This window comes from Brachyhypopomus gauderio, chromosome 15, assembly GCF_052324685.1.
Source record: "Brachyhypopomus gauderio isolate BG-103 chromosome 15, BGAUD_0.2, whole genome shotgun sequence".
Lineage (NCBI taxonomy): Eukaryota > Metazoa > Chordata > Actinopteri > Gymnotiformes > Hypopomidae > Brachyhypopomus > Brachyhypopomus gauderio.
Genome location: NC_135225.1, coordinates 6,522,281 through 6,537,675, shown reverse-complemented (window position 1 = coordinate 6,537,675; position 15,395 = coordinate 6,522,281). Strand labels below are relative to the sequence as shown.

The following is a 15,395-nucleotide window of genomic DNA, read 5'->3' as shown; positions in this document are numbered from 1 at the left end:
AAAAGGACCTTGATTGTCCAAATGGCACATGGATCTTAAAGCCGTAGCCTTGCTGTAGGTTAGTGCTAAAGAGGAAAATGATTATATTCTAATTTTTGGAGCTGGTGAATATAAGAATAAAAACAAGGAATGTTCAGTTCATCTCATCCTGTATTGTGGAACACAGTGTAAACATAAAAGTAAAGTGGTGAGCCTTTCTGCTTTAGTTACAGAATTGCTGGAAGAACGATTTAGAAAACTCTGATAGAAAAACTCACGAAACCCCAAGAAACTCTTAATTATTTGTTTGCCAGAGCAAAACTTTCTCAGTGATAGAATTGAAAAGGAATTTCAAAATTGTTAAACTTCAAAACTGTTTCTCATAGTTATATTGGGCATCTTGCAACATTTATATTGGACATGCATTTTTGTGTGAAATATGCCAGCTCATGACATGTATACACCGAATTGACACATTTGCATTCTTGTCTACAAAAAATGTTAAAAAAAAAAAAAAACCTACACCAATAATACTGAAAATGTTGTTTCTCTTCGAAAGTTTATGCTGCAACTAACTTATTACTACCGTGAATATTTCTTCGTGGTAGTGTAATGGATTTGGCTCCACCTACAGATCAAGTTGTTATAAAGAAAATATCTAAAGTCACAAAGATTCCCAGCAGTCGTTTAACCCTTAAACAGTGAGAACACACCTTTAAAAGATGATTGAAAGAAGACATTTAACATTTTAAAATACCTATTAATTAAAACTATAATAATAATAATAATAATAATAATAATAATAATAATAGAGAAGCCGCTGATCCAATATTGTGTATTGTATAAAAAGCCTAAAACATGCAAAAAAAGAAATCTAAAACGGCATAAGTAATCGAAATGTAACTAAATATTGAACTACATAGCTTAAGAGTTCGTCAGTTCCAGTGCTGGGATCGCCATATGGTATCTGCTCAAACACACCTGACATAGATCATGAAAGGCTTAAGTTGAATCATTTGTTAGTAATGGGGGAAGATATGCTTACAGAATTATGCAATGTTTTAGTCCATAGCACTGTGTTATACACAGGGAATTGACTAGAACGTGAATGGTTAAAATATATCAGGTTGATTTAGTCTATATAATTACATAAATGACAAAATTAATTTGTCACTCTTTCGTAAGTATTATATGATACTATTGGCCTGTTAAAACAGCTCCCATATTTTGGGGGGGCTCCCATTTTGCCCACCGATTTGTCATTTGAAAAGTTCTCAACCCAATTTGCGATGTTAGGACCGCCTTATTTTAGACCTTCCGAATAACGTAATTTGCTGCGATTTCAAGTTGTTCCCGCCCTCATCGGTGGATGTTATTTTTGATTGGTTAAAACAAACGTCTGTCAGCGGACGTCTGGCGTGGAAATAACAGCAGCGTTCACGTAGGGCGCGCTGGCGTGTCGCCGCGCCGCAGAGGCAGTGAGACAGGGGTGAGTAATGGCAGCTTTATCACCTAACGTGAGACAGGTCGTAAAGATGACGGCGGACTCCGGGTCTCTCTGATTGTTGCGTCCGAGTTTCATTCAGTAAAATCTGCCCACTGTCAACATGGCAAAGCGGCGGGTTGCGTTGCCCACTTCTAACATGGCGGCGCCGAACCCGGTTCGGTCACTGACTGTTCTGTGTTTGATCGCTAGCGGGTGCCTGGTCCGCCGTTTACACGGCACAGAAGTGTCCGAGCAGACCGTCATCATCGGTCTCAGGCTCGAAGATACCGACGAGGTGTCCTTCATGGATAAAGGCTGTCTGCGGGTCAGCGAGCGGTCCCGCGTCAAGTTGCGCGTCTACGGGCAGAACATTAACAACGAGACGTGGTCCAAGATCGCCTTCACGGAACACGGGCGAGCCGGTGTGTCCGGAGACCTGCATCCCTGTGGCATACGGTCATCCGACATCACGGTCCTTCCCAGTGTGGAAGTGAGCAGAAAGACGTCTGGGGTGATCCAAATAGACGTGAAGCCCCTGAGGAAGATGGAGAGGAGCAGAGTGTATCACATGTGCGTGGCTGCACCGACACCTGTTGGCGCACCTGACGCCTGGTCCGACAGCACCTGGATCTATCACGACGGGCACGACACTAAAGTGCTCGTGGTGGAGGAGAAGAAGTTCTTGCTGCCATTTTGGCTGCAGGTGATATTTATTGCTATGCTGTTGTGTTTGTCGGGCATGTTTAGTGGCTTGAATTTAGGGCTGATGGCACTTGATCCCATGGAACTCAGGATAGTTCAAAACTGTGGAACTGAGAAGGAAAGAAATTATGCAAAGAAGATCGAGCCGGTCCGCAGTCAAGGAAATTATCTTCTCTGCTCTCTGCTTTTGGGGAATGTTCTTGTAAATACTACACTGACAATTTTGCTGGATGATATAGCAGGATCTGGTTTGATTGCAGTTGTGGTGTCCACCATTGGAATTGTGATATTTGGAGAAATTGTGCCACAGGCGATTTGCTCAAGGCATGGGCTCGCTGTTGGCGCAAACACTATATTCTTAACGAAGTTTTTCATGATCCTCACTTTCCCTGCGTCCTATCCTGTCAGTAAACTTCTAGACCATGTGTTGGGGCAGGAGATAGGGACCGTGTACAATCGTGAGAAGCTCCTCGAGATGCTCAGAGTAACAGACCCATATAATGACTTGGTCAAAGAGGAGCTCAACATCATCCAGGGTGCCCTGGAACTAAGAACTAAAACCGTGGAGGACGTCATGACCCCGTTACGTGACTGCTTCATGATCACCGCTGATGCCGTCCTCGACTTCAGCACCATGTCCGAGATCATGGAGAGCGGCTACACACGCATACCGGTATTCGAAGGAGAGAGGTGCAACATTGTGGACCTGCTCTTCGTTAAAGACCTGGCCTTTGTGGATCCAGATGACTGTACGCCATTGAAAACCATCACAAAGTTCTACAGCCACCCTCTGCATTTTGTCTTCAACGACACTAAGTTGGATGCGATGCTAGAGGAGTTCAAGAAAGGTAATGGCTGTTTCAGCCTTAGTCGTCATCGACCAGTTTATGCACATAGGAAGCCTTTGATTCAGTTGGTTTGTGAAAATATGATGTCTGAGAATATTTTCAGAACTGTGCATGAGAAGTGTCTTTAGATTATGCCAAAATGTTCCTGCAGTATTGTTTGACGTGCTTACAGTGACACAGTTTTTATCCCAAAAATAAAAGGCACATGCTCAGTGCTCTACTGTCTGTGATGTAGATGGGTCTCTGCTCTACTGTCTGTGGTGTAGGTGGGTTTTTACTTTGCTGTCTGTGGTGTAGGTGGTTCTCTGCTCTGCTGTCTGGTGTAGGTGGGTTTTTGCTTTGCTGTCTGTGGTGTAGGTGGGTCTCTGCTCTGCTGTCTGTGGTGTAGGTGGGTCTCTGCTCTGCTGTCTGTGGTGTAGGTGGGTCTCTGCTCTGTTGTCTGTGGTGTAGGTGGGTCTCTGCTCTGTTGTCTGTGGTGTAGGTGGGTCTCTGCTCTGCTGTCTGTGGTGTAGGTGGGTCTCTGCTCTGCTGTCTGTGGTGTAGGTGGGTCTCTGCTCTGTTGTCTGTGGTGTAGGTGGGTCTCTGCTCTGTTGTCTGTGGTGTAGGTGGGTCTCTGCTCTGCTGTCTGTGGTGTAGGTGGGTCTCTGCTCTGCTGTCTGTGGTGTAGGTGGGTCTCTGCTCTGTTGTCTGTGGTGTAGGTGGGTCTCTGCTCTGTTGTCTGTGGTGTAGGTGGGTCTCTGCTCTGCTGTCTGTGGTGTAGGTGGGTCTCTGCTCTGCTTTCCCAATCTGATGGGTAGTGGGAGGTAGCATAGAGGAGAGGCATAGGTACTGTTTGGACACAGTGCAGCCATGTGTCTCATTCAATGTCCGAGATATTCATGTCTTAGTATCGGTAACTATAGGGATTTGTGTGCGGATCAGCTTTAAATGAAATCTCATTTTTATTTTGTCTAAAAACTGTTTTATCACACCAGATGCATTTGGATAGCTTACATAGAGGCTGTTAATTAACAGTCACAGAGTATGCACAAGTGGGTTGGTCTTAACAGTAGGTTACTGTGTCACGAAAGCACTGTTCCGAGTTTAGACTTAGTTCTTTGACTGGGTTTGGACATGTTTATCCTGCTGCTCCTGACAGTAGTCCGATTAGCAGTCATAGAATTTAATAGAATAAGTGATATTTGCTGAATATACATTAATGGCCCTCCTGTGCTACACAGTGGAGGTGAATCAGCGCTAGTGTTTTTTCTGTGTGGTGGTTTTTTTTTTTTTTTTTTTTTTTTTTTTGTAGTTTCCATTGTCCGTAAATCTGGTATTAGTTAAACCGTTGCCTGCATTTTTAAAACTGGTCCTGATGTATCAGAGGATTTTGATTTGCATATTGAGAGCATCTCTTCGTCCTCCTCAGATATAGCAGCTTTCTTTCATCTATGTGAGCTCTTTGCTCTTACTGGGCTCAATACTCCTTTGCTCTATTCTGAGCAGTTTTAAAGATGTATATTCATAATGGCCTTTTTGTGTTTTAACACTTCTTTGGTTCTCTTGTTGCCACACACCTACAGAGGACTCCACAGCAGAATGAATGTCTATTCTACAACATTAGGGTCTCTTGAGCATAACTTGTGAGTGAACTCCTCTGAACTTTCACGGGTAGTAGTATAATACCACTGGGTCAGATGACTAAATACATTTTGTGCCCTGAAACTGTTTGAAATGTGTCATTGTAAAACTTACAGTCTTATGTTTCAACATTCATATTTGTCTGGTGATTTCAAATCCAATTTCAATTTGAATTAGCCTTAAATTCTAAATGAGTACATTTACTGTTTTAATTACCGTACAGTGAAGGCCAGCACAAGTCTATGGACATAGCTTTAAGTAAAAGAAGCTTCTTTTTAAAACGTAGCAGATGAAGATTATAAGTCACAGTGCTACACAGCTTTTTGGTCAGTGAAATAACGACGTTCTTTTCAGAATGATGAAGACTGAGTTATCAGTGGAACCACTGTTGCTGAGAATGAACAAACGATTGTTGATCTCTTTTATTAGAGATGTGGGTTTTGGGTATGTTTGGCACTATTGTGTTTATCTGGCTTGTGCTTTGTTTCATCAGTTAGTCCAGTTCACATTTTTGTCCAGTGCTACAGTCTCACGGTAGCGTGGCATTTACACAAGCTAACATTCCACAAATGGTGCCTCAACAGGAAATTGTTCGTTTTGGGGAACAGTTGTGCGTGTTCTATAGTGTCAAGCTTGAGGCCATCAACAAAGCCTGTTTTTCGAAGACTGCCCTATAAGCATTTCCCTGTCTGGGTTTGTCGTGACTCAGCATACCTTTCAGGTTGCATTTACTGGAAACAAATGGGTGATGCTATGGGGGCCTGAAGGATTTCTCCATGTCTTGGTACAGGGGGCAACCTTGGAGGATTCAACTGCTTCAGTTTGCTCTACTTTCATTAAGCTTCTTCACAGAATCTGCAGCGCTCAAATAATTTAGCACCACTCTAAGTATTGCCTTTTTTATTTGTATATATTTATGTATGCAGCTTTGACGGTGCGTATTTTGCTACTCTGGCTGTAATAAAAAGACATTTGCAGGAATGGAAGGTATTTGCATACAGAATGTGGCCATGTTGGAATGTGTAATCCTGTAAGCAGGGTCAGGAATCCACAGGGTTAACAACTATTTATGTTCACAAACTCAAACATATTTGACAGATTTAACATGAATGCAGTTGTAAATTAGCTCAACATGTCAGTTTTCAAATGGAATAGCATTTTTAGTTGCATGTTAATAAAGTATGTTTTATCACACTCTGTAATGCTCTGTCAGACATGGAAGGTGTCATGGAGGGTGTAATGGAGATGAATGTGCCTTCATTGTGATATGTGGATGGTGACATTATGTGGGTTGTAGGAAAACTGCAGGCCACTTAGACATTTCCATTTGATATTTAAAGAGCAGCCACCTCTAGCCACACAGATCATGGCAGTTTTTATTTGGCCTTAATATTCGCTTGACATTTAGAAGCTCATTTCACAGGATTCACACATGCTAGTAACTGCACTGATCGGTAACATTACAGACAGAATTGACCAATTCCGTGTATTCTTTTCCTTTAAAGGAAAAACGAGTTTACAAGATGTTTAGATATTTACAAGATTCCAACTTTGCTTTCCCCATGAACTCTTCATTTAATACACTATAACAGACATATAGTGTTAAAACTCATTTTATTCACCATATGGTTCACATACTGATTAAATTAATCTGGATATTAATATTGCTGCAAAGTATTATTATTGTTATTATGTTAGTATACGTTATTGACGGAGCAGAAAAAGTGCAGAAAACAGGTAAATTTATCATCACATCCTCACAGATTCTCAATTCCAGCATCAAACATCACAAAAAGACCTTCTGATGTAAATCATTTCTGCTCCCTTGAGAGCCTTTTGTAGTATGTGTGTATATATATTCTTTTTTAAAGACGCCGGACGCATTTCCCATTGCCTTTAAGCATGCAACATTAAAAAGAATCTTCCAGTGAGGCTTGACAGACTCACCACCCACAGTTCCAGCGGCTATTTTTAGCAAAGTTCCATTATGGAAAAAATCTGAGAAAAATCCCATTCCATAAATAAGGTGGGAATGGTCAAAATATATACAAGTGTGTAGTCTACAGGCCAGGGACTTAAAACAGAGCACCATTCTGTCAGAGCCGTTTTCGTTTGTTAGCCTTTAGAGAACATTTTGTGGTAAATAATGCTGAGGAGACACTGTGTGAAACGGTTCAATGTCAGACTAAAAGTCTTTGTTGTCATTTCTTTTGAGACAAGCAAGACTCTGTAAATCGACAGCACATAACATTTATATAGATGGTTTTTTTCTTTGTATTTTTTCCAGTATTTGTATCTTATATTTATCTTCCTTATCTCCTTTTTTGTTATACATCATATTAATTAGCTAATAGTCTTTCTAGAATCACACAACATGCTGTCTTATTTATTGTACCAAAGTTAAATGATTCTACCTCAGAACAGTGTTTCTACTTTTCTGAGTCTTAAATGTTTTTTTTTTTCTTTTGACTCATTTTCATTTGACAAATGTAAAGCTATGTAGTCTCTGAGGTTTTGAGTACATCTTTAAAGATCTCTAGTTGTTTCCTCAGAAGAATTTCACTTGTTCATTCCTTCTGTGCGTTCTGACACAGAGTAGAACCAACACTTTTTACACAACAGCCTTGTTTGGTAGTAGAATTTCTCAGTACAAGTGATCAGAAACGTCTGAAACTTTGCCTTTATTGGTACTGCCATTTAAGAAGCTTCTTGTTACCACTGTTTGCTCTATTGTCATGCCAGTGACAGCATCACCCAACTGGAGTGGAAACTTCATTTTACATCTAATATTAGCTCCAACCCTGGAAAATTCCTTTTAAATGATCACTAGCTGAGAAACGGGAAAAGAATTTTCTTTTAACATTTTGGGTGACAGTGCTGGGCAGGAATTTTTTAAGCAGCTTATTGAAGGGGTCCTGGGAAACCAGATGTGGAACCATGGGAGATTTGTTAAGAAAATGCAATGTATTCTTATGTGATTCCAAGAGTGCTTTGTTTGAACAATTTCTTGCTTAACATCATTAGTTTCATTGTTTATTAGAATCCAGGGGCAGATGATATTTTCAGTTTTACATTTCAGCTCTAAATCCACAAAACCGAAATTCTGTGGATGTTAGGACATGTCGGGAAGTTCAGGGCTTACATGGGTCAAACTTGTGTTGGACCAACATGGCCTGATGTGATGTCGCTGAGCTTAAAATTCAAAATGTCTTCCACATGTATGCAACAATCATGTGTAATTATTTTCTTTGCAGGTAAATCTCACCTGGCTGTTGTCCAGAGGGTGAACAATGAAGGAGAAGGAGATCCTTTCTACGAGGTTTTGGGCATTGTCACACTAGAAGATGTCATTGAGGAGATCATTAAATCCGAGATTCTGGATGAGACTGATCTGTACAGTAAGTTCATAGTTTTCATTTAGCTAATAATGACTGTACATCAGAGCATATGACACTGAGATACTGTATAATGCATTGCTCATAGCATTGACAATGTATGTAGAATTGCTCATATAAACTTTCTGTTGTTCTTCATAAAAGCTGACAACAAGACAAAAAAGAAGATCGCTCATCGGGAGAGGAAGCAGGATTTCTCCGCTTTTAAGCCAACAGACAGTGAGCTTGGAGTCAAAATATCACCCCAGCTCCTTCTGGCTACACTGCGTTTCCTAGCAACTGGTATTGTGTGTGTGTGTGTGTGTGTGTGTGTGTGTGTGTGTGTGTGTGTGTTTGCTAGATTAGAAAAGTAATCAGATTAATTCACAATCTTCATCTCTCCTCTTCCATTCTCTTCTTTGTCACTTTAGAGGTTGAGCCATTTGGTCCGGCTCATATGTCAGAGAAGATCCTCTTGCGTTTGCTCAAGCATCCAAACGTCATCCAGGAGCTCAAGTATGATGACAAGAACAAGAAGACGTCAGAGCACTACCTCTTTCACCGCAACAAGCCTGTGGATTACTTCATCCTTATCTTACAGGTTGGCAACACGTGCTTTAAGTTTCAAAGCCTCAAAGGATTATACATTCTGAACACTTAGTTTTGGGATAAGTACTGAAATTGTTTCATTAATTGTGAAATCATATTGCTTGTTTTGGTTTGAAACAAGTTAGTTTTACCTTAGGACGTCTGGACCACAAGACTTCTGGAACAATGTCCTTGGGACAAACAAGACCAATGTGGAGATGTTTGTGTGGAGATTGTGTGGTTTTTGTCAAACGTGGCACTGTGAATATAGCTTGTACCAATCTCTCACCAAATGTCCTTCAAAAATTACTTCAAATGTCCCCACACAATGTCCACCACAATGGAGACTGGGTGATTATTTAGACTTATGTTGCAGACACTGAACATGGGCACCTTTCAGTCACTGAGTCGACCATGAACTCCTATGTATACCGAAAAATTCTAGTGTCTAATGTGAGTCCATCTATCGACAGCTAAAGCTTGGCTGAAATTGGGTCAGAACAGAACAATAGATTAGACATAGACAATAGACAGATTATATCAAATTAATTTTTAATGAAAATGATTACCGGTACTTCAAATTGTTGCAGATAAATGTGGTCCTACAAGACATTGCTTCATGGGTAAAATTATTTTTTCACACATGGCTTCTCCATTTTGGCTTCATTTCTGATAAATAAATAACAACGTGGTGGAATGTGTTGTGTTGTTCATCTGAGGTTGTATTTACCTAATTTAGATCATTTTTCATGGTCACGACACCATAAAGGAAAACCATAGAATTCAAATAGGATCTACTTTTTACACGATTGTCTGCTCCTATATGTCCCCCAGTAGTTTATTTTTTCATTTAATAAATCTAAGCGTTTGGGCTGTTTGATTCTATTCTTCTTTAGGCTATATTCTGAATGTTCTCAGAGGAAAACTTTACAATCAGAACCAATACGATACCTTCTTTCATAAATACCTAAATTGCTTAGTCTTGTCTTTAACACATTCATGTCAATAATCTGGTATTTTATCATATTGAACTGCAAGCAATATGTGTATTAATAATGTCTTATAAACATATGTATTAACTCATAACAGCTATCGCACCCTTTAAGTGTTAAAAATGTTAAAAAGTAAAACTTTTTCAAAATGAACTTTACGGATAATTTATAGATCAGCTATCTCATACATTTCCTACCCAGTTGGGCAAATAAACAATTCTTCATCTGTTTCCTGTGCAGTTAATATGTTGCCCTACAGAGAGATTATCTGTGGAACTGACCAGACTGATTGCATGAGAGACTGGAAGCTCTACTCTCAGATGTCATTTATAAACCATCAATCTCGGCCAATACGGCATTCTTTTCCCTTGAAATGTTCGTTTTTTTATATGTGGCAAGAAAAGTAGGTTTAGGGCTCAAAATTGCAGTCACATGGTGAGCCAATGGTGACCCACATGATGGGGCCAAAATGGACTCCTGTCTTATTGCTCTGATTTCGTCCGCTTGTTCGTCCTCAGGGGAAGGTGGAGGTGGAGGCTGGCAAGGAGGGAATGAAGTTCAAAGCAGGGCCCTTCTCCTATTATGGAATAATGGCCTTAACATCATCACCAGGTCTGAGAAATGGACGGACACACACACACACACACACACACACACACACACACACACACACACACTGCTGGACCCCAGCATTGCTCCTGAGCTGAAGCAGTGCCGAGTCCTTCTGTTCAGCTCCACTGGCAGGCAAGTCAGCTAATCGCAGGTTCATTTGCACTTGTGAGCTTTTTACTCAGTAATCTGGCAGAAACTGGCTTTGGCAAAGCTAGAACTGGGCCTAGTACACAGAGATCTGCTAGAACTGGGCCTAGTACACAGAGATCTGCTAGCTGGCTTGGGGCTACTCTGCCATCCCTAAATGCCCTAAACTGCTCCAAATATGTTGAACTGCTGAACTTACCACTGCTTTGTTTACTTTGTTAATGCCTTCAAATCCTCTCCTATCCTTCTCTTTTGTCCTTTCTGTCTTACTTTCTCTCACTCTAGTTCCACTCTCTCTGTCTCGAACATTCGTTGTCAGCAGAGCTGAATCACTTGCGGGATCTCCAGGTACTCACCCTTGCACTCCTCTTTTTCACCATCACTCACTCTCCCTCTTCACCACAACTCACTCCTCCATGTACACACTCACTCTCTGTTTACCATCACTTACTCCTCCATGTTCACCATCACTCACTCTCCATGTTTTTGTATCTTAATCATGATGTATGTAAACAATATATGGTCAGAATATGTATTTCCTTAGTCACTGTGGTTCACAAAAATACACTACAGTATATTGCCAAAAGAATTCACCCATCCAAATGATCAGAATCAGGTTTTCCAAGCACTTCCATGGCCACATGTCTATAAAATTAAGCACCTAGGCATGCAGACTGTTTTTACAAACATTTGTGAAAAGGTCGCTCTCGGGAGCTAAGTTATAGGATGTCACCTGTGCAGCAAATCCAATCGTGAATTTTCTTTGTTCCTTAATATTCCACAGTCAACTGTCAGCCGTATGTCCCAAGTGTTTGGGAATCAAATCAATCAATCAATCAATCAATCAATCAATCAACAGCATCTCAGCCACGAAGTGGTAGGCCATGTAAACTGACGGTGTGGGGTCAGCGGATGCTGAAATGAATAGTGCGAACTTTCTGCAGAGTCAATCACTCCAGACATCCAAACTTCATGTGGCCTTCAGATTAGCTCAAGAACAGTGCACACAGAGCTTCATGGAATGGGTCTCCAGGGTCGAGCAGCTGCATCCAAGCCATACATCACCAAGTGCAAAGTGTGAGATGCAGTGGGGTAAAGCACACTTAAGCTCATATGTGAGTCAAGGAAGGTGAGCGAATACTTTTGGCAATATAGTGGACTTTCAGTTACATGAATAAAATTTCTGCTCAGATATATCACAATAGGTTATTGTCCATCCAATGCATAAATCAGCTACATAAATTAGCGCCACTAATTTTTATAAATCATTACTTTGTTTAAATGGTTTTACATGCTAGTAGACATTCAGTTTTAGTAGCCAATTTAAAGTCATATTTGTTTTGGACATCTAACCGTGGAACAGTGGGATTATATATATAACAGTGGAATGATGTTGTAATGTTTCCCTGTGGACATCCGTTGATCTTTGATATATAGTCTTATTTTCATAAAAAATCTTCCAATGAGAAATATTTCTATCATTGCCCTAATTTCATTTGGATTTCACTAACTTGGTCATTTCTGAGATGCTCTTAATTTGCCTGAACTAGAACGTCCTGTGGTTAAAGATCAATTTCTGTTTCCAGATATCATTAAGCACTAAAGGCCACCGTAATCAAATATTCTTTTAGCATACATTTCATATCGATTAAGATAATGATGGAAATCCACTCTGTCTACAATTCATATGTACAAACGTAAACCAGTATTAGGCTGCATTACTGAGAATGCATCAATTTCCCAGTGAGACTAAAAGATGATGACTGTCTCTACTGCTTGTTTACATAACAGCAGTACCATCAGCTAGAAGTCTTTGTTTGCTATACAGAGAATAAGTCACCTCCAAGACCTTTTGGACTCAACCACTCAGACTCTGGGAACCGGAATGACCGCATAGATGCTCTGACTCCCACACTGGGCAGCAGCAACAACCAGCTCAACACCTTCCTGCAGATCTATGTGCCGGACTACTCCGTTCGGGCCGCCTCTGACTTGCTCTACATTAAGGTTGGAATCTTGATTTTATTTTGTGTCTCTTCTCTACTTTAACTTCTGTATTAGATTAATACAGCAAACCAAACAAATAAAAACAAAATGCACAATTTTTTAAAACTAAAATGCACAACTGAACTAAAAGATCAAAACAGTCCTCACTTATCTGAAATGTTCCACAGGTGACCCGGCAGCAGTATCAGAACGCCCTCGTGGCGTCCCGCATGGACAAGACGCCGCAGTCTTCTGACGGTGAGTTCACCAAGATCGAGCTGACCCTGACCGAGCCTCCGGACGGAGCCGGTGCGGAGTCAGGCTCGCTGCTCTTGCAGCAGCAGAACTCGACGGGGGCGTACAAGCTCAACCACAGCCCCCACAGCGACGGAGCTGTCTGACAGCTGCACCAGCGAGGTGAGCTGAGACTCAGTGAGGTGTCCCCCCCCCCCCCCCCCAGTGGGAAGCTTTGATGAGGCAACTTATTTTGGGATCAAACGAAACCTCTGGTTTTCTACAATTGTAGACCGTACGGTGTATAAGAGGGCGCCAGTGAAATCCACCCACCACGTGATGGGATGTGGTAATTATGTGGTAGTGGATGGCCAAGGAAACGCAGGCCTCATCTACCCTGCTCATTCATTCATGTTCTAGTCACACTGCATTTGTATCAAACAACAGAGAAACAACAGGGCTTCAAGATGGCCGCAGCACTGTTCGGCGTCACTCTGACTCGTATTTCAACAGAATGACTCTTCCTGCCACATCAACTTCTCTCACCAGGGGGAAACATGGACTCCTCAATACCAGAGATTGCCACAGAGCTGCCAAGAAACGGCAGGAGCACTAACGCAGTGTAAATGTCGACTTTGACAGTGACGGATGGCGTGTAAGGATAAGCATACCGAGATGGTACAAGACTCCTAGGGTGGCATTCATTTGTCATTTTGGTTGTACGCGCAACTCCAATCTTAAGTGGAACCGTTTCAAGTTGTCATTAATCACATTTCTTACCTCAGATTTGTTCTTTTGGTTAGAACAAAACTATAAGTGCTCTAAAGTATGTGTAAGCAAGGGGGGGGGGGGGGGGGGGGTGGCAGGATGAATTCTGTTTTATAATATGATACTTGATGGGGTAATTTTTAAACTTAGAGCAAACAATTAATTAATCTAAATAATTATTCAGTATTGACAAAGAAAGATAACACCTTTTGGGAAACTGTTTCATTGCTTAACCTTTTTTATTTTAAAAATGTCTTTTGTAAGCTATTTTGACCTGAAATATCATTCATGTATCATACAAATCAGGGAGATAGATCAGCGTTTCTGAGCAAGCAGGTATGGAGGGAGAGCATGTCTTTATGACTTACTTATACACTAGGAGCTCAGATTCACCCTTTTCTGAGTCCTTCTTTAATTCTGTGTATGCAGGGCATTTGAATGCATGCATGCCTTATCATAGGCAAACCCCTATGCATTTTCTACAGAAATAAGAGGATAATGGCTTAACCATCCAGACCTTTGATAGCAGTCAGCCTGTGAGATGATGCTGTTTGGTCTTCTGCGAGACTAGAACCGGGGAGTCTCTTGATCAAAGACAGAAGGATGTAGTATTAAAACATGATCAATCTACTTGTATTGATAAATTTGGGGATAATGATATCAAACTCATAAACCTGACAAGCGCATTCATCTCCTCAATAGCAACAAATGTTATATTTATGAAGCAAACCTCTACCAAGGTTTGCCTGTTTATAGCCTGCAAGTGTCTTACATGCATACGAAAGTACTGTGTAAAACATTTTCAGTACAAAGGCATTCAGTATGTTTACATGTGACGGCCATTTAAGTCTTTTTTAACATCTGCAAACTGAGGTACAGTGTCATATTTTACGGTGAAGTGGTGATCTCATACCGTAACATGTTTCTGTTAACAATATGCTTTTGATTTTGTGTTTGAAATATTTATATATTTTTGTTTAATTTAGAATGCAAGAGAAACATTTTCACAAAGCGTCAGAATGAGTTAAAAATATACCACTTAATCATCACTGGCGGGGATGGACTCATGGGTGTGTGTAACATGCGATGTCCATTCTTCATGTCACATTTTAACATGCTAAAGTCTAATTATATCAAGCACAGCAGGAATTGCTGGACTTCATATGGGAAAAGGTACTTGTAGCATTTCCTCACAACCTGTTACATCTGTATTTATTATTTGTGTGTACCTAAGTATTTTGAAGGTCTGTTTACCTTGGTATTTAGTTTGGTATTTCATCATTTTGTAAGTAATACTTAAAATATTCAAGGGCTTATGTTCGAAGAGTACTCTATACAGATATCATGGGTTACAACTGGGGTCTCAGAAGTATATATGTAGCAACCTGCAAGTGCAATAGTGTATCTGTTATGCAGGGACAATCAGGACCATAAATAACCCATATAACTCATTATCAAGTGCTTTTGGGGACAGTAAATGGACAAATAGCAACAGATAGAGTAGAACAAAGTATATGATGAGAATGTGCTGAAATAGTTTTTTACTGATAAAATGTTAAAACCCATAGGTCATTCACATATTATATAAGCATTCCTGTTACAAAGCATAATGTATTCCAAACTACATATTTAAGTCTCCATACTGCAGAAGAAATGTTTTCTCGGAGGTGTTTGACAGATTATAATATAATGGCCTGCCTTAGAACAGAGGACACTTCTACAGAAATGTGGTGCTCAAAGATATGGTTCAAAGTCCATCATATATTGCTGCTATTCAGAATCCTGAATGTCTATAAAAAATACTGTAAAGGCATTGAGAATAGAGCATTGTATTGTATACTTACAAACTATCAACAAGAAAATACTATATCATCTGCATATATATATATGCACTATTATAAAAGAATTGTTTTGACAACTGCTTGCAATTTTTATTCACAGAATACCAGACTGATATGTATTTTTCTACATTTTAAAAAACAATTTTGAAGGAAAACAAACAAAACAGGGGACACTGTAGTTTGCAGCAGAACTCCAAGCATTCTTACATTCCAAAATC

At 40.3% G+C, this 15,395-nt stretch overlaps 1 protein-coding gene across 5 annotated transcripts; it reads left to right on the top strand.

Annotated features, from left to right (window-relative positions):
- Positions 1–1,398: 1,398 nt before the first annotated feature.
- cnnm2a (cyclin and CBS domain divalent metal cation transport mediator 2a) lies at positions 1,399–15,137 on the top strand. 5 transcript variants are annotated; one of them, XM_076975498.1, is made up of 9 exons: positions 1,399–1,468; positions 1,676–3,015; positions 7,890–8,033; positions 8,175–8,312; positions 8,441–8,610; positions 10,108–10,201; positions 10,634–10,696; positions 12,177–12,355; positions 12,523–15,137. In XM_076975498.1, the coding sequence occupies exons 2-9, from the start codon at positions 1,770–1,772 to the stop codon at positions 12,733–12,735; spliced, it is 2,247 nt and encodes a 748-aa protein (XP_076831613.1). In that variant the 5' UTR covers positions 1,399–1,468; positions 1,676–1,769; the 3' UTR covers positions 12,736–15,137. The 5 variants fall into 5 exon arrangements, with proteins under 5 accessions (XP_076831613.1, XP_076831611.1, XP_076831612.1 ...); XM_076975496.1 differs by having other exon boundaries at positions 1,412–3,015; XM_076975497.1 differs by lacking the exon at positions 10,634–10,696 and having other exon boundaries at positions 1,412–3,015.
- Positions 15,138–15,395: the final 258 nt, after the last annotated feature.